Raw genomic sequence first — 25,738 nt, 5'->3', positions numbered from 1 at the left:
CCTGGGTTCAGAGATCTGTAGAGGAGGCCTTGCTATTATAGCCCCCTTGGCTCTCCCAGCAGTGCCATCCCTGTACAGATTTTGCAGTTTTACACACTCAGGTGATAGCTTCAGATCTATTTGTTATGCAGGCCTTTGAATCGTAGCTGGAGTGACCCCACAAATCAGCACCACTGATTGCTGTATGCTATTGATTACTGTAGGGACGCGGGTGGCGCTGTGGGTAAAAGCCTCAGCGCCTAGGGCTTGCCGATCAAAAGGTCGGCGGTTTGAATCCCCGCGGCGGGGTGCGCTCCTGCTGCTCGGTCCCAGCGCCTGCCAACCTAGCAGTTCGAAAGCACCTCCGGGTGCAAGTAGATAAATAGGGACCGCTTACCAGCGGGAAGGTAAACGGCGTTTCCGTGTGCAGCTCTGAATCGCCAGATGCAGCTTTGTCACGCTGGCCACGTGACCTGGAAGTGTCTCCGGACAGCGCTGGCCCCTGGCCTCTTGAGTGAGATGGGCGCACAACCCCAGAGTCTGGCAAGACTGGCCCGTATGGGCAGGGGTACCTTTACCTTTACTGATTACTGTACTGCTGAGGTTCACAAACGGTGTTCTGCATGCTTCATTCAGGCAGTCTGCAGCATGTCTGTAAAATACCATTAAAAACCATACAGCTGTATTACAATTGTTATGTAATAGGAAAAAAAATTAAGTGGTCTGCCAAGGCCCTCAGCAATTTCAAGTGGGCTAGTTGGGATGGGGGATGTTTGGGAACCACTGCTGTAGATTCTGGTTTTAACTTTGTTTTTAATGTTGTATTTTATGGATGTTGCTAGCTGCCATGGGTTCTGATGGTGAGAAAGGTTGCAGTACAAGAAAAGTTATAATAATAGTAATGATACAGGATCCAGAGGCTTTGATCCCAGCAACTTCTGCAGCACTAAAATAGACTCCTTGGGGACATTCTTGCATACCCAACCCTCTCAACCCCAGAACCACTAAGAATTAGAACTAAGATACTGGAACAATTACATTTTTAAAGAATTTGAATAAAAAGCATTTGATATATGGACCCAGTGTATGACATAGATTTAAAGAAACATCACTGGTAAGAGAACATGCCATGAATATACAGAAGGAACTGTTAGCTTGAAAGCATTTCTCTCCCTAATAAAGAAATACATTTATCATTCTGGGACAAGAACATAATACCAATTCACAAATAAAAACTTCTTGCTTTAGTTTCCTTGGTTTGTCCCCTGTGATTCAAGTATGATAAATATTTCAGCTTTTCATGTCAAGTTCCAAGACACTTTCATAGTTAGAATAAAAAGCTCATTCATTATACTCAGCCTGTGCACACAATAACCCGTCTGTAGCCCAAACATGTAGTTTTTCTCATTATGGAATCATTCATGCTCATATTCAACATGCTACTTTCAATCTAGATTGATTCTAGATCCTACCATCCACAAGAGTGAGTATGGTTACTTGATATAAATTTGAAAACCTTCTCCTTCATTAGGTTATCCATGTCTTTTCCTTCCTGCATATGCCTCAGGTGAAGGAAGGAAGTGCTGACTGCAATCTTAGCATACACCCACCCACAATATCATTGGGCAGGAGTGGATACACTCCAATGGAGGCTGGGAAAACTTAGACCTAGTGGGGCACTTAGGTCATGTGACCTAGGTCACATGGGCAGCTCCTAGGACAGGGTGGTCAAACACCTGGCCCAAGGGAGTGTAAGCGGCCCTCGAGGCCTTTTTTGGCAGCCCTTGGCAACATGTAAAGACTACTTGTAGTCTCCATTGATTCTAGAAAAAAATGTCTTATGTACATAGCCTCTGAGTCGTTTTTAGGCCTATTTACCTAATTGTTTAAGAGCTGATCTTCACTGCATACAGCCCCATTTTGTCAAGATACAGTTTGCATATTCAAAGCATACGTACGTTTGGATGCATAAGTGTAGATGTCTGTGGTGATGGGCCATTGAACATGCAGACATCAGGGCTAGGCCAGCAAACATACTCCTGGCCACCACCATACATTCATCTATGCATAGCATTATGTGTTTGCAGAGGGCTTCAGCCTAAAATTATTGGGAAATAAGTATTATTTACTAATTATACACATAATGGATGAGCACCACTTGATTACACTTGAGGATTCATAAAATTTTATGCAAGTACAACATGTGAATTAAGCATTATTATTTTTAACCATAATGACCAGCAAGTACCACTATATTTGAGCTGGGACAAGAGAAAATAAATCAGTTTTATTTTCATTCAACATTTGAATATGTGAGGTTATATGCTAACCTACTGTATTTATTATCATCACCATCAAACACATCTTCTCTCCTTTGTATACTTGGACTAATAAGGGATTGAAAGACTGCAGTAGTGCAAATGAGAAGTCTAAAAAAAGAAGCATTAACGTTGAAATCTCATTTAAATTAGGACACTATTTGAAATGCTAAGCAGAGAATGATTTTTCGCCTTCCCAAGAGCACAGAGATGTGGTTGTGTAATATATTGTCAAATCAATATCTCCTGAAAATAATTCTTAAAGCAAACATTCCATCACCAATGCAAACTGCTCTTAAACACTGAATTGTTCACACCCAATTATTTTCAGATTTGTATGCTTTATTGCTGCCTAGAAAAGCATATGGACTAGAATGGACAATGTGAGGGGTATGGAAAAAAAATGTGTTGCAATCTCAAGCAATGGACCAGCTCATAAAATGCTTTCTATCTTTTTTCCTCACTACTGCCAGCGATCAATTCATAAGCTAAGATCAAATACTCTAGCAAATGAATCTTTAAGATTGTGAAAATTGTTGTAGCAGAGAAGGAGCCATGAACTATTGGCTCAGAAGTTGTTATTTCATCACATTTGCAAGTCACTCTTACATGTGAGGAAAGCAGCTAGAACAGGGGTCAGCAAACTTTTTCAGCTGGGGGCCAGTCCACTGTCCCTCAGACGTGGGGGGATGGACTATATTTTGAAGAAAAAAAGGAACGAATTCCTATGCCCCACAAATAACCCAGAGATGCATTTTAAATAAAAGGACACATTCTACTTAAGTTAAAAACATGCTGATTCCCCAGAAGGTGTTAAAGAAGGACCGAACATTTTTTATGTATGCAAGGATACTCATTGCTAAGTACTGGAAAACTCAAGATCTACCCACACTGGAAGAGTGGCAGATGCAACTGATAGACTATATGGAACTAGCCGAGATGACTGGCAGAATCCGAGACCTGGGAGAAGAGAAGGTTGAAGAAGATTGGAAGAAATTTAAGATTTATTTTAAAAAGCACTGTAATTTGGTTGAATGTTAAGATGGAGGCTAGATCATAAATAATTGACCACCACTAAATTAGATGCAATTAGGATGATAAGTGAGATTGAGGAAAAATCATAAACCTTTGGGAGAATTATTAGATTATATTCTAAATGAATGGGACATAAGAATGTAAACAAGATGATAAATTGCGGGCAAGAATTGACAATGATGCAAGTGGGAGCGGGAGACGTGAGGGAGTCCAAAGAAGTTAAGAAATTATGTTATGATATATGTTACATTGTTCATTATATTTGCATTTATGTTTAAAAATCTTAATAAAAATATATTTAAAAAAACACACAAAACATGCTGATTCCCGGTCCATCCGCAGGCCAGATTTAGAAGTCAATTGGGCTAGATTCGGCCCCCGGACCTTAGTTTGCCAACCCATGAGCTAGAAAGACCAAAAATATTATCTTAAATCACATTGCTAGTGATTATATAAGTGTCTTCCTGGTCAATATAAAGGTACTACAGATCATCCATTAGATATCGGACTACCAAGTAATGGTAACAAAAAACCAGGCTGTGCAACAGGAAGTCCCTTATTAATGAAATGGTCTTTGCAGGTTAGAGCTTTCATTAGCTATTTTAACAATCACTGAGTTGGATCCAGAGTTGAACTTAGTAGCAACAGAAATTGGTGGGACTTAGTCATGACATAATTTAAGTTGTCCCATTGATTTCAGAGGAAGGTTACTTCAATTAAACTTAGTCCACATCCAACCTGTTATAAGAAGTTACAGTATGCAATCATTAGCTGCAAACTTTTCAGATTGCAAATTTGAAATGTTGTTCATCTCCAGGTGTTAAAATAAAAGTTTGTTTGGATTAAGATTAATGAAAGAAGGAAAATGCAGGAGAAAACAGAGAAACCCTCCCAAATGTGAGAAGTTGTTTACATACCTTTCATTGCAAGCAAGGAAAGCGGTTTTGTTTTTTCTTTTCTTTTCTGAAAGGGGAAAGCTTACTCAGTGATTAAATTGAAAAATTGACAAATAACATAAATATTTAAACCTTTTCAGGTATTCAAGGTTGCCCTAAAATCTGCTTGTAATAATACTGAATTTCAAAATAAAGAATGAGGCCAGGAATGAGAAGTATTAGCAAGCAGTTGTCATGGTCTCCCTTTGGACTAGAAGCATGGCTATAGTAATAAAACTATCTGTGTTAACATCTCTGTAGACAAGTGGCCTTGAGATCTTTGTGCTGAAATAATGCATAGGGGAAAGGCAAGCTGAAAGAACGAAGGGGAGGGGAAAGAGAAGAGGACCAATTTACTCAGACAAAAGCATCCATTTTTTTAATTTATTTTTTGCTGGCTTCATCTTTTTAAAAATCAAACTGGAATGAGATAGAATTAAAACTTGGGCTGCTTCTTACTAAGAAAACAATAAACCTATCCCAGCCTTTGAAATGTGGTGCACATGCATTCACCAAGGGACACAAAAAGCTCTGAGCAATGATGAAGAATGCTCCACAGGCAAGTGGCTACACACACAGTGGGCTGGTTCACACATAAGCCTCAATAAGCCTGAGCAAAGCATCAGGACTGCACACGCCCCTTGCCACGTTGCTGGGAGGAAGACTTCTACCATGATTACTTTAAGTTTCGAAGACACCTTAGCTTAGGGCTAGGTATGAATCAGGGATCCTTGTTTACAACAAATAGTGGTTAGTCGCTAAACAGGGCATCTTCAACTATGGATACTGAAACCAGATTGTTTAATTGTTGTTCTAAACCAGGATTCCTGGTTCTCACATGGTGTTAAGTTGCAAACCCTTGAAATTCAACTAACTCATCAGCAGTCCTCCTCCTCTTAGCCTTGCAGGAGGAAGAGAGGAAGGAGATGCACAAGCCAGGTTTCCTCAGGCTCACTGAAGCTTGTCCATGTAGTCACTGTATGTGCATACCTGCCTCTATATGTATGCATGCACTGACCATACCCACTCTTGATTTGCTGATGCCCACTGCTGGTTAGGCTCACTGAAGCTTGTCCATGTAGTCACTGTATGTGCATACCTGCCTCTATATGTATGCATGCACTGACCATACCCACTCTTGATTTGCTGATGCCCACTGCTGGCATGTGGTCTTCAGAGGGTTAGCCAACAGCAAAAACAGTAATTAAAAAATAGCCAGCCCTGATGTGCTAAACTGTACTTTTGTATTATGTGCAAGCCAGCACAAATGACTGCCCCATCCCCTTTTTGCCCTGAGCTCAGTACGCAGATCAGAATCACGTCATTCTCTCCCTCCTTCACCTTCCTGCTAGTGATCTAGTGTAGTCAACACTATGTGTGGTCGGGCTATGGGAAGTTACTGTAAAAAGGGAAATGGAGCAAACAGGTATTTCCACCAATCAACAAAATATTCCTTTTGCTTCCAGACAAGGGTTATAGCATTATCCGTGCTGGATCAAAGCAGATGTCATAGTGGTAAATAAGAGGGGAAAGTTCTCCTGTGCTATAGAAGCACTAATCTGTGCTCAGACTTACAACTTTATACAAACAAGATAGTAATGCAACTAATGGGGGGCAGGGAGAGAACTTTAGGGGGGGGATTGGACATGAAGGTATGGTTGATGTAAATGGGCCAGAGGTATTTTATAACTTGAAGTTACAAATAAAACTAGACACCAGTTATATATATATAGAAGAAAAAATCAGTTTGGGAAAAAATGCACATCATTTGTCAAAAGGAAAGCAGCCTTCATAATTTGTTGATGTATGGCTCCAACTTTTTCCATTATTTATGAGTCTGCAACATTTTTTGTAACAGTTCCTTCACCACATTAGCTTGCTCAATGGAAAACATTCCTGTGACTCAAACCTATGAGCAAAGTCCTAGTCATTTCTGCTGGACTGAGTTAAATCAATATGCTGAATGAGATTGGGCCAGCTTTGGTAATGGAGCTAGCCAAAATTGAGAGGAGGAGATTTACTATTTTGCTTTTCTCGCTTTCTTTTTTCCCCTGATGTGTCTGATGTTTATGGGTGTACTGCAGATAATCTGACTAGCCATGCATCACAAATGTTTGAAGGCCTGGAGGTCTCACACAGTAATCTGCTTTCCAAATTCTAAGAACTGGTTGACTTAATCCTGAATTAAATACCAAAGATTATTTATTTGTCATTATGACTGCTAGCAATGGAATCTGAGATGCACAGAATATTTAATGGCAGAATTCAGCTGGATACTGAATAACTGGAAAATTTTAATTTTGCTTAACAAACATTTTTTTCATAAAAAACCCCCGAAGCTTAAAAGAAAAAGTCGACAATATATTAAAGCAGAATGTTAGCAACTGCCTCCCCCCCCCCCAAACACTTCTGATCCTGGTAGTTACTCAGCCTTACTGAATGTAATGTATAAGAGAGAACACATTATGGGTGCAGATAGAATAGAAGACATTAAAGGTGAAGATAGTATCTACTTTTGATTAAAGTGGTGTACCAGAATTTTTGTTACAGATAGGGAGCCGTGTTGGTCTGCCATAGTCAAAACAAAAAAAATTCCTTCCAGTAGCACCTTAAAGACTAACTGACTTAGTTGGTCTTTAAGGTGCTACTGGAAGGAATTTTTTTTGTTTTTACCAGAATTTTTGTTCACCATAATAATTTGTCTAAGAAGATATTCATCACCAAGTAAAGTTTGTGAGTTGTGAAGGAAAATATAGTTCTACAATACAAAATACAGTACAAGACCTTCAACCTCTGTTGTCGTGTAACATCTTTGCCAACTGCAGCACTAAGTTCAGTCCATCTGAAGATATCTAGGTACACAAATCTAATTCAGAGTTTAGAGGCACCCCAGAAATGAATATATTGAGAGTATGTGTAGCAAGATAGAAGTGAGTCAACTAGTTGTTCCAGTTTTGAAAGGAAATTTTAGAAAAGCAACTTGTTCTTCAGACATTGCTGTTGAGGACAAAACTAAAACTAAAATAGATGCTGTTACATGCCCAGGCAATTGGTAACTAGGCTCTATCTGCTGCTCTTTTGCATAAAAGCTGGAACTGACTGTCCCAATTAGATTACAATTACCCCTGCTCAGAGGTCTTGGATAACACAGGCTTTTTAGATGCAAAAGAGTCATTCTTCAAAAGGCCAAGGGATTTCTCCTTGTAAGGCAGAAAACAAGCAAGGCAAATATAAATGATTCATAACTGTAACCCTGACCATTCTCCCTCCAAATTCATTTCCCTCAGCCTCATACTGTCTTTCTGTTCCTGCATTTTACCTTTATTTATCCTTCAGGCGTCTTTCCGTATATTACATCCTATTTCCCAAGTCTGTCTATGAGAGTGGGCTGATGTTAGGGCTGCAAAACTGATAGAAAGGTACCAACTCGGCCAATTAGGGGCTTTCTGGGCCCCGTATTGCCAGTCAAAGGATGCAAATGTTGATTTCCCATTATTATTTTAAAGTTGTGTATTTTTATTTTTATTTTGCACATATATGCTTTGTGCAAGTATGCATACTGGGGCAGGTGAGTCCCACAGATGTAGACTCTCTATTTCTACCCAGAATTGAGATTGAGGACTTCATTCGGGAACCATACCGTGAGTGGGAAATGAAACACTGAGCATCTTTTTGCAAGCAGGAAACCTAAGAGTTTTAGCTGAACCCTAATCTACATTGGGAAAGATTAGCCACCCATCTTTGAGAGGGCCTATCACTGCCTCCCCCTTTTCTTTCCCCTAGGTAAGAGTTTCTTGCCTAGAAGTATGGAGAAGGCATCAGAAGGGGACACTGAGGAGCCTCTTAAGACTGATTGACTGGAACCCTCAAAAAGCCCTAAGACTGGGTAATCTGCTTTGTGCGGATTGAGTTCTTTCTATGGGCTTGCTTGATTTGAAGCTAGTAGTTTGGTCCACTTGTTTGAGCTATATACTTTGGGTTCTCTGCTATGGATTCATAGAATAAGCTGTCTACAAACTAGATGCTCTCAGTGTTTCCCATCTGTAAAATGGATACACATTTTTAGAATATTTTCCAGGTGTTTAATTTCTTGATACTATTTATGTGAGTGACAGACATGGTCTTAAATTAGTTTTGCACTTTTAGTTCTTCCTATGTGAGACATTTGTAGCCTATGTCATATCAACTGTGTTGGCCTGCATCATTTATAGAAGGGTTGCTTGGCAGTAGAAGACTTGGAAGAGGGCTATAGCTCAGTGGCAGAGCATCAGTTTTGCATGTAGATAGTCTCAAATTCAATCCCCAGCGTCTCCAGGCAACACTGGGAGAGACTCCCTGTATGAAACCCTGGAGAGTTGCTCCTAGTCAGTGCTCACAATACTAAGCTAGATGGATTTGACTTGCGGCATGGAAGCTTCCTACGTACATGTAATGTAATAACAGACTTGTGTCTCTGGTAGTTTCCTATGGACTCTCTTCCTTTTGCACTGGGCTCCAGCCCAGACCTTGCCTGACTAGGTACCCAAATTTTGTTGTCTTGGAGTGGAAAACTATTGTTGCAGTAAACATCTGAAATGACAACTATGGCTTGCACTATGAAAATCACCTCTTCCTGTTCACCCTTCTTTATCACTGGATAGTGGCAACCAGTACATTTGTTTTATAGGGAAGATAAAACAAATCGAAAACTGATTAAACTTTAAAGCACATAGCTTTCTCTCCTTCGGCTACTGCTTGGTGATAGGGACTTGGAAGAATAGTATGCTTTCCACATGGGCCACAGCTAATATCCACTAAGGAGTTGGATTTGCCATGGAGGAGGTGGCAAAATGTGGAGTATGGGGAAGCTTTGAAGTAGTCTGACAAGGATAGATTTTAACAAGGAACCAAGAAGAAATGAGTATCTGAGACAAAAGCAAATGGGACACTTTATGCTTCTAATGTTTTTCTTTCTCCTTTGCTAAGCTCCTATCAGGAGACTGTCAAACCTAACCACAATATCAACAGCAAAGATAGTGATGCTTTGATCATTACTCAGATCGAGCAGGTTTCCCCTATTATATGGCATCTATTTGAAGTGAAAATGAAGCACCGTGAATCTCTTTGGAAATGGCAGGATTTTGTAAGGGATAGCATCAAATATCAGTTTTGTAGAATATTATCATTAATTTCAGTACAAAAGAAGAAAAGAATGAAAAGAAAGAAATTGTTACAAGCCACTGACATTTCTGATAAAACTGAAGATTCTGTTGCTTTCCCAATTTAGTATTATTGATCATTTCCATATTACTTTAAGTGTGCAGTGTGCTTTATAGTGTGTTTTTCCTTATCTCACAGATCCTCACAACACCCAGTTTTCAGATGGTGAACTGAGGCTAAGAAAGATTTCTCCCCCACAGATTTTAAACCAGGATTTCCAAAACCCAATACTCTTATTCAACAGATTATATTTTTAGCAAGGCTTTGGGCTTTCACTGGAACAGGTAAAATAGAAAACATAAGTGAAAAAGTCTGGGTAAAATGAAGACATACATTTTGTGTTTCAAGGACTATCATTTCTTTGATATGTGTGACATTTCTCTGTCAACAGCTCATTCTGATTGGCATGTGGGATAACAGCAGAATGAGATTTCCAGGGTAAATACATGGATTAAAGGAGATTATACTAGTAACTGTAAATGGATGATAAATGCTTTAGTTTTCTGTATTTCTGGGAGGAAAAAATTCTGTTCCAAAGCATGGTCATAAGGGATGTATAAAATTAGATGGTCCTTATCACACTACAGGGTCTCCTATTTGCATTTACCCCATTTTAAAAAAGTTTACTTCCCTAAAATGAAGCAAAACATGGAAACAAGCAGTTCTGCTTGAATTATGAATTAGAACATGCATATGCATATGTATGTGCACTGATCATTTTGCATAATTTATTCCAGTCATAAGATTTGAGGTTACTGACCGTAGAATTGGAGTGGGGGAAAAAATTAACTTCCTAGTTATAGCTTTCCATCCTTTAAGTTCCAATCACCTAGCTCTTGCTGATCTGCTTTGACACTGATTTAATAGCAGAAAACAGAATCAGCTGAAAAATGCAAACTACAAACTGTAAGTCACTAATGTTGCAGAGTCTTCACTGTTTACAATAAGGTAAGGTGGAGTTTTCTCTTCTACCTTGGAGATCACACACGATTCAGGTGTGGTTAACATACTACACTATATTCTTGTGAAGTCACAAATCAGTGAATAAGGATTTCCTTGAAATCAAATTAGAAGAACAAACAGCATTGTGAGAGCAGAGGTGCGTCTTCTTATGATTAACTGATTCACTATTAATGAGCAGACACACTTTAAAAGTAGAAACTGATTATTTGGGTGGAAAGGATCTATCATGCATCAAATCTCTATGCTAAGAAGTCTGTGTAATTGGATTTTTAAGAAGTTAGGTGCAGTGTTAGGGAGCTGCTGAACACAGATCTTTTTAGCTTCCAAAATTTGCTTCCAAAGGTTATTTCAAGGCACTTTAGTTTATAAATCTGCCAACATAATTGCCTCTCAGAGAATGTTTATTTTGCTACATATTTAGGGATGACAGTTGTGACAGCTGCTTCCATGTGGTGAGTCCAGTACTACTGAATGGGATTTTGTTCCATCAAAGAAAATAGCACTGATCTGCCTACAATACAAATATTTGATTTAATGGAGTTGTAGTTCATATCATTACTTAAATGAACATACTTTTCCACATCCTAACCAAAAATTGACAGTGAAAAACAAGAGGGTACTTTAGGTAAGGAGGTAGAAGTGAGCCAAAAATGAGGGAGAGGGGAAGCAGAAGTCTAAAGGTGACATGAAGGACACCAGGGTCTTAGAGAGGGGGAGCCTGGAGGAAGGGAACAGAGATGGTAAACTGGGGACTGAAGAAAGAGGAATAGGGGGAGAAAGGTGACTGCCTGAGAACTACATGTATGCCATCTTTCGTTCCATGATGGAACAAAACAAAAGAAGATGGGAAATGAGAGCACCTTGATTCATTTTAATAGGGTTTGGCTACAGATAAACCCAGTTGAAATGAATGGGGGCTGAAATGCAGCCTTGCTTTGTGAGCTGAGTCCAACACAGCATCTTTGAACACAGAGGTGGGAGATGAGGAAAGGATGGCTAAGGGGACCTGATTTGTACCTTTCAGTTCTTCTTCGGTTTACGATGCATTCAGTAAATGTACTCTCTCTCTGAATAATGGGTGCAAGTGAAGTTAATGTTTATAAATAAGGCTAGCAAGAGTAGAAACCCTGGCATAACATTAAGATAGTGCTCACACCATTATAAATGAGAGTTGATGAACCAGGATATTTTCATACGTGCTTGCAGAGTGTTTTAGTGCACTGAAACGATCATAATAAATGACAGAACCTAGTAAAAATGCCCAGTGTGTAATTATAAATAGTATTGATGAAATAAAAATGAAGATGTACTTGTTGAGCTCCATGGTGATCTATGTTAACCACTGATTAGCCATTCTAATTCCCATTATTTTCTCAGTAGGGTTGAAATTTCACTAGAGCTATTTGCATTAACTTTCATAGGTACAGGGATCTCTGATATTATTAATATACTAAGTAATGAGTTCATTGCACTAATGCAGCTGCATTTAGTCCTCAGTTACTGGGCTTTTACAGGAGCTTTTAGGGGGGGAACTAACCAAGGAAATTGCAGCAATGCTGAAATGTGAACTTGGTTTCAAACGGCATTAGAGCACCATCTTTTCTGTTTTTAACTTGCCTGCATGACAACTCTTGCCTAATCTGGTTGTTGCTCTAAATTTCTTTGTGACATTATGGTTAACTTCTTTAATTTTCATTTAGAGTATTAAAGATTCTGCACTGATGGGTCTTTACTGTAATTATCATAGTGTGTTCCGTATTGTGAATGTTCAGATTCTGCATAACAATGTGGAAATGCCAGTAATTTAATCTAATAAAGTTATCTATCCAGAATGGTATCTTACAATAATATGTATTTAAAAGGGGGATGTATTCCAATTATCCGCCTAACCAAAACTAGCAGGTCATCTTTAACACCCTTCACTTTAACAAAGGAGAAAGCGTTAGCATGATAAATTTTTAATTAAAATGAACAATAAAGGAATGGGGAAACTTACATTTCTCAGCCAGCAAATAAAACTAAAGTATAAAATGTTGGTTTCTTATTCTCGAAGGTAATATGGTCTTCCATCAGCTAGTATGTAGCTGTATACAACAAAATGGGGGGGGGAGAGAGATTCAAACATCCCAGCCTGGGTATTTCTATTTAAATCTGATTACAGTGAAATAAAACTGTAGCTATTAAAGGTTTAAAAGAACTACAAATACAAGCAGTAAAAGAAGACAGTTAGTAAATGAGGTAGTAAAACATTTCAGCAGGGCAAACAGTTTATAGCTCACTGCCTTCTGTAGCAGGCGGCTCTATTCACCAAAGCCTCACGTGTGGTTCCCTGAATTGCACTTAAGCCTGCAATTAACCTTTCACGCCTAATGAAGCTGTTTTGCTGGAAAATTAAAATGTATAGTACTGCCTGCTCTTGCAAAAGTTGTGGGGAGCGAGGAAAGCTATCTCAGAATGAATCCATTTTCAAAGCCTATTGTTCAAATGTAAAATTCAAGTGTTGCACTTACATCTTAAATTGCACACCACAGTTTGCAAGGCAATCTGCTTTATTGTGGTACATTTTATTTCTGTACTTATTAATTGTTCTGCATAATTGTTAAAAATAAAAAACCCGCACACCAGTAATTTTATAGTTAGGCATTTAGTGCTTGAGGATCAACTATTACCACTAAATTGCCATTAGGGAAGACTATAGTTGTTCTATGTACCACCAAGATAATGTTGTTTTTTCTTGTTTCTGGTGTTGTCTTTTAAAAATAATAATGTCATTTTCTCTGGCATATTGGATTGGCCGCTCCTTTTAATGGTGTCTCTAGCATTCACTAAAGGAAACTATAGATTGTTTCCTAACCAAAGGTTATGAAAATAGTCATCCCCATTTCTGTAAAGCTAAAACTGATTTGATAAATCCCATTCCAAGATGGACTTGGAATTCCCTGACCTCAAGATCACAGAGAAGCTACTGACCTGTACATGTGACTCATTAATTCTGCTTCTGTGATTTGATACTGAACCATGCTGATTTTACAGTACTACTGCTACAGAACTGAAGAAACAGAGGCTCTCAGCTCAGGAGGGAGTATTTTTAAAGGGGGAATGCATGAAGTAAATTATAACAAGCCATGAAACTAGGGGTGACAAATGGGAGATATCATAGGATTTACATTTCCAGCCAATAATATTAACTCTAACTGTTTGGAAACACAACCCTATTAAATAAAGGTAAAGCATATAATAAATATTTAAGCCCCAGCATTTTTATTGACTCTTTGGTTGCATTTTGATGTAAATTCTACTTGCCAGCAGCGTCTGTGCATCATTTTGACTTGGTAAATGAAATTCTTTTAGACCGCCAGTCTGAAGTAATGAATTGTTCCCCTAGTTAATTGTACTGCTTTGATAACAAGGAACTGTGTTGGGCCTAGAGAACACGGTAAGTGAATTCCATTGGATGATTTGTGTGACGTTTTGAAAAATGATCTTCTAGAGTGACTTGATATTAATGGAACTCTAACAGCATGCAAGCATGTCCCAGTATGCAGTTTTAGATTGAAAAGAAGCAGTTCCTTCTGAATAGTGGAGTAAGAGGAATAGCATCCAATAAAGCATATTTCAAGAAAATGAAAACTTGGGAAAAGCATGTTAGGTTCAGCTCTTTTGTGAGTTCAGGGTGTCCGGTAAAAAGTGCCTTGATGTGTTTTATTGGGGAGCACATTCTATCCCTAGCCTGATCCTAGATCAGTTTACTAACTGTAACAGGAAAGATTTAACTAAAGATAGTTGCTGACAAGCAAGTATCAATCTGGTGCTTGCTTGCTTGTTTGCTTACTACTAAATCAATTCACTAGTATGACCTGGTCTGTGGAGACTGAATGACACTTAAAAATGCTGCACAACAATGCCTAAGTGTGCCAGAGAAGTGGATGCACTGGCACTGGAAATGAGGACAGGTCATAGTCTGGTGCAAGGGCATCAGACTTGGCCTTGCACTGGAGCCAGAGCACTAGTTGTATGTGCTAGAAAAGCATCAATGAAAGTGAAAACTTGAGGCTAATATCAACTGGAACCAGTCTAAGACAAGAACCATGCATATGGAAATTTTTAAATTGTTCTCAGAGCAAAGAGAAAGACAGAAGCAAGAGGTTTCTCAACTACAAGCAGGAGTGGGCAGTACAGAAACACACACACAACATAAGAAAACATACCGTATTTGGTATTTATCAGAGCATGACCTAAAAGGAGAAATAAAGATGTAAAAGGTCCTTGGACAGCTATGGTAAGCTGACTTGAGCTCTCTACCAACCTCCAGGATACACATTTCTTCCTGACTTACTCACAAATTCAAGAGTTCTTCAGTAGCCTGAACATTGGGTTTAGAGTCCTGTGGATGTCTGATGTCTTTTTGCACCTTGAAACTACATTAATGCTGCAATCCTGTGCATGTTTCTTTCTAACCATACTCTCAGGTAAATGTGTTTGGACTGCAACCTAGGTTATATTTTTAAGACTGGTGGGCACCAATTAATTTGGATCTTTCTTTCATCCCGAGGGCTCAAAGCAAGTCCTGGTTTTCTGTCCAACTAAGCTTTCTTCAGAAAGGGCCCACTGAAATTAATGAATGTAAGGTAGTCATTTCTATTAACTTCAATGGGTCTACTCCAACTACCGTTGGCTACAACCCCTAGCACTTCTTCTTACGAAGGACAATTTCATGCTGAACACTGCTATTCCAGCCACCAATGTCATAGTGCTACTGAATGATGCAGAGTCAGAGAATGGCAAATATGATGTGGGAAATGATTTCATGGCCCCATGCTTGTGTATGTTAATTGGTATGGATCCATTAAAGGATCCATGAATTAGGGTCAAACTACATCACACAATGTGGCAAGGCATGCTTGATTATGTAATTTAAATAGCATTCACATGTGCAAAAGGAATAAGGACTGTGGTGCAGTTTCTCATGCTGCAGTTCCAATAAACATCTATACATATACACATACATACATACAGATGACGCGCACACACACACACACACACACAACTATTTGTCATAGGAAAGAAGTTCCCAATGGTGGTAGTGCCAGCTTCCTTTCTGTGGTAAACAGGCATTCCAGGCAAGGAAGGTTTTCTTTGGGACCACTACAAAAGGTATTTTTCACATGCATCACATGTGATCTGATCCCCCCCCCCCTCCAGGCTACCTGAAGCATAATAAACAAGCATCACCAAACTATGTGTTTAGTGCAATGTGAGGAAGTGATCCTGAGCAGGGAGGAAGATTAAAGGAAGCATCTTTGTAGGAGCTTCACAGCTCCGCTTAACAAGAGTCAGGCTGTGGGACAACAAAGCAAGTGAAAAGAATACTCTGACTCATGAGGAGAAAGATGGCCCTGCCCTGAGATGCTGCCATAATTAGTATCATGGGGAAGCATCTGACAGCATCCAGAATGATGTGGGGAGAGATAAACTAGGCTTCTTCTCTGTGAACAGCAGGGAAGAGTTTTTCAACAAGTTGATCTACTCTTGTGGAACCTGGAAAAGCATATAGTGAATCCAAAAGGCTACTTCTACATTTTAACTTTGCCCCCTGAGAAATAACTGTCCCTTTTGAACCCCGTTGGGTCTTCTGACAAGCCATGAAACATTCTTTGCACATGTTGGATTTTGCCCTTTGTATCTGTGCTTTTGCAACATGGAAATGATTTTGATTCAGTAAAAAGTATGAGAGGGAATATTTTACAGATACATCTAATTTTTGCATACTGACATGTTGACAAGCTATATATCCACTCAGTGAACTGAAGAATAGTGTATGGTGGCACAATTAGAAATCAAAGTCAAGAATCTTCAAATATTGTATGATATTTAAGTATCAGCATTCTCATGGCTGTTCTTAATTGACAAAACACGCAGAGTTGTAGTTAGTAAGGCAATTCACTGATGCCTCCTTTCCCCTGACCTTGCACACATACTGATGTCCTCAGTGCCAGCTTAAGTCTTTTATGTTCTTCCAGGCCTTTTAAGATCTTGTTTTAAGTATGTAACATGGTTGGGGATTTTAATGTGCTTTTCGTGATTCTGCTCAATGGTACAAAGAACTATAATGTCTTTTTTTTGCAGCCCATGGCAGCCATTTTGTGCTGATACCCACAGCACTTTTATCAAGATATGATCTGGCACCTCTCTTCTTTTTTTCACCCAAAAAACCCAGTGCTTTTTGTAGATAGTATTTTATAGTACTGGGTTTGTTGTTTGGGTTTTTGTGCTGCTTGTCTCATAAATACACACACCCCTACTCCTAACCCACCCACTGCAATTCACTTGATGGGAAGCAGTATTTAGATAAAATAGCTCAAATCTGTGTCTCCCAAGCCTTAATTACCGTAATACACCCTAAGCAACAAGTTGGACGTCTATCTGTTTTTAAAAATAAAGAGCCAGCAGGGAAGGAGTGGGATTGGGACTGTGGCACAGGGACAGAGGACTATAACTCTTTGCTTTCACTGGCTTCTGGTATTGCTTTGTTGTTGTTGTTTATATGAAAACCCAGCTACAGTGTGTAACAAGTGTCTTATTTACTTTTGTCATACCCTCCAACATTCCTTAGATGAAAACAGGGGTATTCCACTATATCAGTTTTGCTGCTAGTTATTGGTATTATTAGTTTTGGGTTTTCTTTTTCCACCAGGCTTTCCTAAAGGCAATACATAAATAAAACTATTTCTGTGCTTAAAATACTGCAGTTTTGTATGTTTTCTCTCATAACTTTTGTACAAGACCAGGAGGAAATGCTCAAGCAATCATATGGCAAGTCTGATTCCATTGCTCATGAGCTAGTTTCTAGTGGAATTAGAAGCTCCTCTCAGTGAAAGTAGAAAGAGAAAGCAGGAAAAAGTATTCTCATAGCAGAATGTTAATTCCTCTTTTCCTTTTCCTTCCAGGACTGGCAATTGCAAGTGCACTGATAGACATTTCACAACAGAAGCCCTCAGAGTGTAAAGATAAGAGTTCGGCAGTCAGAAATCGAAAACACCACCTTTCAACACGTCAAGGAACTTGTGTCTGAGATTAAAATAACACATTTGTATATTCTGTAATGTTTTTCTTTCTTTTTTTCTTTTTTAAAGAGCTTCCATTGTAAGCTAAAATACAGCCTCAGGTTTTATGGAGGCAACCTCTGGATCGTGGTAAGAATGGTGGTAAGAACCTCCAGGCTCAGATAGATTAGCACCTTCTTTCTGCTGTGCCCCAAAGCAGGGCATCTGGAATGACAAAGGTGAATATACTGGAGGACCTTATGAAAAGATTCTGACATCAGTAATGATATGAAAAATACTTCTCCACACTTCTTGTTATTCATATCAGGAAATAAATAAAAATGTCTGGAAAAAGATAGTACATTGTTTTATAATGTGGAAGGAAATATATCATGGAAAATTAAAGTAAGTCTAAATGACTTGTTATATAGCTAGAAGTGTTGAGTTATTCAGTTTCTCAGCTTGATTAGCACTGAGATACACACACTTAAGAAAGCAGAAAATGACATTATTAGGGATATAAATAATATTATCATTACCCTGATATGAAGGCATAATTTGAACTTTGTGATAGGCAGATATAGCAAAAACCATGTATTTCAATGAGCTAGATGTAACAACAACAACAACAAAACTCTGAAAGGATTTATGCATATCAAAAATTTCTGCCTTCCAAAGGACCCTGCCACAGTCTAAGGTCTGAAGCAGGATGAAGACTGGACTTTTCTACTATGTAAGAATTCAGAATGGTGAATACAGCAAAGAGTACATGCTTGTCTTCCATGCCAACCAACTAACTCATTATCAGATCCGACTGAGTTTGGGAAAGCGTGTCCAGCAGCCAAGATCCCTTTTCCCCCAATAGCCATCTCCAAAATTGCAAGACCCAGGAGTAGAAAAATTGCAAGACTCTCTGCAGAAGAATATCTGATGCTTTTTTAACTAACATAATTGTGAAGGCTGAAGTCAAATGTAGCTTTAAGCATGCTGACGTCTATTGATTACAATAGTCTCAAGCATACTCAAGTTTGTGGCAAATGGTAGCCTCAATGTCCAGTGTTAAAATTAATGCCATATCCGCTTATTTGCAGAATAATGTTGCCCTGGCCACACTTACCCCTTTATCACAGTTATTAAAAGTCCTCCCTCTCAGAGCAACAGATCCAAGCTCTTCGTATTCATTGCATTTAAGTAATTCCACTGTACCCTAAAAAAAATCCCCAGTGGCTTGTAGGAAGTTTTGTCACTTGGAACTCTTGGAATGACTTTTCTGTATGTGAGATCACCTTATCAACAAAAGCTAAAGGGAATTTTTTGACTATTTTAAAGAAAAGATCAAGCAGCGTCCTTGTTTTATTTTCATTATGCAGTTCGGCCCTTCCATTCACAGAAGGAACAATGATCCAGCAGAGATAACTACTCACAGAGGAGGGGGACCAATTTTTGGCCATTTTTCCTTCAGCTGCCACACCACCTCCCATGTTGTTTGGGAAATTCCCCCAACTCTCTGATCATAAGTGGAATGTCACTCAATAGGTGAATGATAAGGTGGTACCCAACTAAGTCATACTCAGAGTAGATCCACTGAAAATCAATGGGCGGGGTATAAATAATAAATTATTGTTATAAATCATTATTATTATCAAATCCATTTGTTTCAGTAGGTCTATTCCAGTTATAACTAATGTTGGAGTCCAACCATAATATTTAATGTAAAAGTTGTTTGCGGAAGGTGGCGGCAGATGAAGCATGTCTATATTTAGGCTTAATGTCTCAAATTCAGGGAACGTTAAATGCATTCAAGATCAATTAAATTTGCGTATTTAGTTCTTCAACTTAAGCATCACTGAAATGAAGAAGACTAAATCTACAATTTTCTTTGGAGCTGAGCTGCACTCTGAACTGGTCACGGCAGGTTCCTCACCCAGTCGTCTTGCAAGAACTTCCTCATAAGGGCAAAGTAGCAGTCCTTAGTTTGACAGCTGCCTGTATGGGAGTTATCTATCAGCAGAGGTATAAACTCTTACTTAAAGTGGAGTTGTGCTAATTATGAAAGCTATACAAATATAACTGATGTTTATAATTATACCTGCATTTTTTAATCAAAAAATCATTTTATTTCCAGAAGGGGGAGACATTTCACTGTTTACACTTTGACTACATAGTTACTTGCATGCCAAGATGGTGCAGTAGCAGTAATAACGCCCTGTTTGTGAGTTGGTAGGTGTTTTTCTTTTGTATTATCATTTGACTACTTAATTTGGATGAGAACTGAATGTATAAAAAAAGAAAAGAATTTAAATACATCAAAAGGAACTGTTGTACAGTATGTAGTTCCCTCTCATCCGAGGTCATTAGGTTACATTTTATCATGACTGCTATGCTGTTTTAATTAGTTGCACATTGATAAATTATGCTGGCATGATTGTTGAAATAGTTTCACATTTCAAAAGGAGACCTGATTCTTATGCTGAAGTTATGTTGTTACAGTGTGATGATTTTTGTTGACTGTTCTTACCTCACTTTGTTGTTATTCTAAACAAAGGACCCAGTTCTGCAAGCACTTATATGCCAATATGTTCTATTCATATGATCCTATTTACATATAATTTTTTCCAGAATTAGGGCAAAATTGATTTCTGTCAGAAATTATCAAAAAAAGAAATATTGTAACTCCAATAAGAGTCTGGGTTTTTTTCTTAAAAAAGAAAACCCTTCTGTCATTGTAATGTTGATTTGCTTAAAGAAAACAAATCATTAGAATTGGCATGTATGATGAGTAAGATGATTATTTGAAGAAAGACAAAAGAGAAATAAAAGACTTGGCTATAAATTTCCTAATTTTCCCCAACATGATTTAGTTACCAAAAGTTCGTGTATTTTGTGAGTCTACCTACATCTATTGGACAGGTATTCTATGAAATAGTTACCCTGGCGAAGCATGAACCCTACCAAACTAGCGTTTTTTGAAAGTGTATTCTGCAACATAGCAGTGAAGCAGTAATTGTGCATGGCACACTGCATTTACGGTATACTGGACCATCCACACATCATTCAGCTTTATTAGTTCTGCAGTGCTTCCCAAACAATACCACATTATTGTTATCCGGGGCAATAATAGGGGCACTATTGTACTACAGTACCAAAAAAGCAGAACAAAAAGCATACCCAGAATATTTGTGGAATGGAAAGGTTTGGATAGCAAGCAGCTATTGGACACGCACTGTCCAAAAAACAAAATAAAACAGTATGTGTGCCAAAACTGTTGCAGGTGGAAGTGGGATCAGGTATAATGCCCCATCAATAAATGCAGAATATAAAAGATGATAGCAGGGCCTCATGTTTAATTTTAAAAGAATGATAGTGCTATCAACACTTCAAGATAGTAAGCAATTTTTATATAGCTGACAATTAAAATCAGCAATAAATGGTGGGACATCTGAACTTTTTTTAAAAAAAATGTGGACAGAATTACTCATGAAAGGCTCTCTTCTACCAATACACTAGATTGATTAGGAGGACTAACAACCTGTAAACTAGGTTAAGCCAATGGGGTTTGGGTTACGTGAGGATTTTAACCTGTTTTCTCCAGTCCAACACGCTAACCATGTTTGCAAGGATTTCATCCAGAGTATTTCCCCCTCTACTTTGATCTTCCTGCAGCGGATTATCTTGCAGAGAAAAGAATTGCAGCTACACAGACTGCATAACACCAAATAACTTTCTCCTCTCAGCTGCTGCCTGCTGAGCAGGAAGGGAACTGAAAAGCCCAGGTGAAATTCAGCTGTGAACTATTTCCAGCTCAAGGGCCAGAAGTACTCCACCCTTGGTTTAAGGCTGGGCATATCTGTCAACTTTGGTTTCTTGTAGTTTCTCATTTTCCCACCCTTAAGCTCTCCACATTTTCACATCAGTATTCTTATTCACATTCTATTGTATGATCTTCACTCATTCAGTAAGGCTTTTGATAAAGCCCCCCATGATATTCTTTCTTGTGGAGAAGCTGGTAAATTGTAGTCTGGATTGGGTAACTGTTAGGTGGATTTGGTGTTGGTCGACTGACCCAACCCAAAGAGTACTCATTAATGGTCCTCGTCATCCTGGGGGAAAGTGACAAGTGAGCTTCCACAGGGTTGTGTCCTGGGTCCTTTGTTGTTCAACATCTTTATAAATGATGCGGACGAAAGAATTGAGGGGATTGCTCATAAAATTTGCAGATGACAGCAAACTTAGTGGAGTAGCTAGTGCCGAAGAAAACAGAATCAGAATTCAAGATGACCTTAGCAGATTGAACAACCAAAACAAAATTAACGAATGAATGAATGAATGAATGAATAGGGGCAAAGCTAATGCCATTCTAGGCTGCATCAACAGAAGTATAGTGTCCAGATCAAGGGAAGACATTGTACTGCTCTATTCTGCCTTAGTCAGATCTCACCTGGAGTACTGTGTCCAGTTCTGGGAGCTACAGTCTAAGAAGGATATTGACAAGCGGGAACATACGCCGAGGAGGACAATCAAGGTGATCAAGAGTCTGGAAACCAAGCCTTATTAGGAACAGTTGAGGGGGTTGGGCATATTTAGTCTGGAAAAGAGGAGACTGAGAGGAGATATGATAGGCATCTTCAAATATCTGAAGGGCTGTCCCATGGAAATTGAAGAAAGGTTGTTTTCTCCTGCTCTGGAGAGTAGGACTTGAAACTATCGATTCAGGTTATAAGAAAAGAGATTCTGACTAAATATCAGGAAGAACTTTCTGACAGCAAGAGCTGTTCGATAGCAGAACAGACTCCCTCAGGAGGTGGTGGTCTCTCCATCATTGAAGGTTTTTAAGCAGAGGTTGGATAGGCATCTGGTTGGCCATTATGAGAACAAAATGCCTTCCTAGATGAGCCACTGGCCTGATGCATCAGGTTTTCTTATGTTCTTATGCTGACAGTGAAGTGTTTGCTACAAAGCATGAGTAAATGTGGGTTGGACTTCAAACTTTACTTGTTTCTCATTGACAGACAGTCTCCACATTACACAGCTAATTAAAAATAGCTGATGGCAAATCAAAGTTTGGATATAATGGCTTTCTTGCTGCATCAGCCCATCTTCTCTAATAGCTGACAGAAACTGCTTTGTTTTAGGACACCATCCAAATGTGTTACAGCAATCTCCAAATTTAGTTTATTTTCATTAGTATGCTGAATGGCCTTCTCATCCATCTCAGCTAATCAGTCAGTCAGTTTCTGGCCTATATTCTACACTATCCTTCTGTAAAATGCTAGCACCTATTTACAGTAGCTGCTCTTTGAAATGGGGGCGGGGGGGGGGAGAGAGACTATTTTAGTCTGTTCTAACTTTGCTAGCTTTCTGTATCAAATGAACCATCCCTTTGTGTTTATATGATGCATATCTCACCCACTGAAGTCAACAAGAAATATGCCACAGCATCAGATCTGATGAAGGTTTTGGCTAGGATTTATGACAGAGAGAGGAATGGCTCCGACTTTTCTATAGCAGCATCAATATACTGACCACTGCCATTGACATTAGTTTGATCTCAAAATACATACTACACTTTATTCCTACAAAGGACTCAAGCCCGTTAAACATATATTTGCAACATTAGTGCCACTCATTTGAGTTTGAGTTACAGCCCCATCTTAAGACTTCTTGTACTGGTTGATACCAGCTTATGTTGTGATTTATCAGCAGATATTCCAGTACATCTTCGCAACATATTAACACTGTCCTGGCAATACTGAACAGCCAGATATTCAGTGAAGGCCAGTAAGGCAGTTGAATGCCAGCATTTGCCACCCACCACTGTTCAACTACCACAGTGCTGGAGAAGGAAAAGCATATTCTTATGCACAAACTCCATCTTGGAGTGGGTCCCTGTCTATCCCTTGGAATTGACTTCCTTGAAATTACGGTCACCAGAGAATGATGAAGCTTCTATGACATAAGGTTTATTTACACAGGCTGAACATAATGCTATGTGCTGGGATGCCAGAGCTTTGTGGGTGCAAGACATCCATAAATCCTAGAATTAGTAAAAGTTAGAATTAATCAAGGTTTGATTAAACTGTGTCAAACACAGAAATTCTTGGGTTTAGCTTATGCTAACAAGCCAGACATATCTGACAGGGCTAGCTGAGAGTAAGTAATTTAGGAACAAAGCAGAATAATGGCTCACCAAGGAAACCAGCAAGAGAGCGAAGATCAGGAGGGAGGGGCCCCTCCTCCAGCTGTGTGTTGGTGGGCAGAGACCAAAGGTGGTAGAGAAAGTGGGGGTAGAATACAAAGTGGGCTGGCTGTGGCAGGCTGGAACAAAGGAAACTCAGCTTTTTGCTGTTCTTTGAATCCAATGCTGCGCCTAAGAAGAAGGCCAGACCCGTTCAGGATGTGAATACTCTGCAATCCCTTCATCTAGGTTCAGGTTGTATATATGTGTAAATAAACCACATATCACAAAAACACCACAGTCTCTGCTGTGCCTCACTGTCCCAAAAGGGAGCACAGACCCTTGGAAGCTTGTCTGATACCCCTGGAATCTCACATCACTGGACGGAGATTGGGGTGCAGTGTTAGAAACTTAGATATATAAGCTAATCACCAATGGTACCTTAAACCTAGGTTGTGGTCGTCACAACAGAATGTCTAGGCACCACCACCACCCCAAGGTTGTTTTTTTAATAAATTATTATTATTATTTTCATTTCATTTCTATACTGCTTTATATTTTAAATAAAAAATCTCAAAGCAGTTTACAACACATTAAAACATCAAATAAAACAATCCAAAATAAAGCAAATTCAAGCTTCAAGGGATGTATTTCAGATCCTTCTTTAAGTGACAGTATACCAGAAAAAGCGTCTCCACCCCCATCGTTCAGCCCAGACACCGAGGTCCAGCTCCAAGGGCTTTTTGGTGGTTCCCTCACTACAAGAAGTGAGGTTATAGGGAACCAGGCAGAGGGCCTTCTTGGTAGTGGCACCCGCGCTGTGGAACGCCCTCCCATCAGCTGTCAAGGAAATTAAAAACTATCTGACTTTTAGAAGACATCTGAAGGCAGTCCTGTTTAGGGAGGTTTTTAATGTTTGACGTTTTATCGTGTTTTTAATATTCTGTTGGGAGATGCCCAGAGTAGCTGGGGAAACCCAGCCAGATCGGTGGGGTATAAATATTAAAATTATTATTAAAATTATTATTATTATAACATGTTTCCCCGTATATATTTATTTACCTACTTAATTTATATAGCTTCCCCATAGCAGAAGTACTCTAGGAAGCCAGTGTGGTATAGTGGTTAGAGTGTTTGACTAGGACCTGGGAGATCAGGGTTCAAATTCCCACTCAGTCATGAATTTCACTGTGTGACCTTGGGCCAGTCAAAGCCTCTTAACTTACCTCACAGAGTCATTATAGGATTAATTGAGGAAGGGGTGAACCAGGTACTCCTTCGAGAAAAAGGTGAATGTAAATACAATAAATAGGCTCTTCTGCTTTCTGATAGACTTAATCAACAGATGCAAGCACTGCCTTCATAGCTACTTGTGTTATCTGGTGCTTAAGAGAACAAAAACCAGCATTTGGATTGTAGGCTTTCCACATCTCCACAATCCAAGCCCCCAGAAGCACAGAACAATCATAAGACTTTCACAGGCTGAAATTCTAAATCTCACCCAACAAAGACATACATAGGATTTCATTGAGAAACCCTCAATTTGCACCACAAACATTTCCCACCTCCATTCAGAGAAAACCACTTTAAGAGTCACAACCCAATACTGCAATGTCCCTCAATGACTCCACTCCAGAATTTGTTTAGATTTTAAGCACCACTGTGATAATTAGAACTTAACCAAAACATGTTGGGTTTAGAAGGGGGTGTGTGTTCTGGAATGCTAAGCCCAGATTTTGGCCACTCCTCATAGAAGCAAGATTCACAGTTGCTTCCCTCCCACAATCCCCAAGTAGCTTTCCTTCTCAGCAGGCACTATCTGATATTGCTTCAACTTCTCTACTCATCAGTCATCCTAACTCTGGGATGTTACTGCCAAATACAGTCTGCCTCTCAGTGTAGACGCACGCACAGATCACAGGCCACCTAACCCCCAAGTCCATTCCTAACTTTTGCTTCTGCCAAAAGGCCTTTAAGGTACACTCTTACCTGCTTACCACCCCAATATCACTCCCAACATCCATCAGGCCCACCCATTCACACGTTCCCTTATCCTTCCCAACCCACCCTTTAACCCAGATATCTGACTCC

The 25,738-nt window shown here is 39.2% G+C and overlaps 1 protein-coding gene and 1 long non-coding RNA gene across 4 annotated transcripts in view; one reads left to right on the top strand and one right to left on the bottom strand.

Moving 5' to 3' along the window:
* ATRNL1 (attractin like 1) overlaps positions 1 to 20,305 on the top strand; it is a 502,266-nt gene extending 481,961 nt beyond the window's left edge. The window contains exons 29-30 of one of the 3 annotated variants that reach the window (XM_083741181.1): positions 13,815 to 13,865; positions 17,377 to 20,305. In XM_083741181.1, coding sequence (XP_083597307.1) covers positions 13,815 to 13,865; positions 17,377 to 17,501 — 176 coding nt within the window. In that variant the 3' untranslated portion in view covers positions 17,502 to 20,305. Of the gene's footprint in view, positions 1 to 13,814; positions 13,866 to 14,981; positions 15,032 to 17,376 lie in introns of those variants that run through there. The other 2 variants (XM_083741183.1, XM_083741182.1) reach the window with 2 other exon arrangements.
* Positions 1 to 25,738, bottom strand: part of LOC310845811 — a 50,622-nt gene that overhangs the window by 18,432 nt on the left and 6,452 nt on the right. The gene's annotated exons all lie outside the window — the stretch shown is intronic.

Source organism: Podarcis gaigeae, assembly GCF_964106915.1.
Source record: "Podarcis gaigeae genome assembly, chromosome: 5".
Classification (NCBI taxonomy): domain Eukaryota; kingdom Metazoa; phylum Chordata; class Lepidosauria; order Squamata; family Lacertidae; genus Podarcis; species Podarcis gaigeae.
Note: the sequence above shows the minus strand (reverse complement) of the source record. Positions and strands in the feature narration are given on the sequence as shown.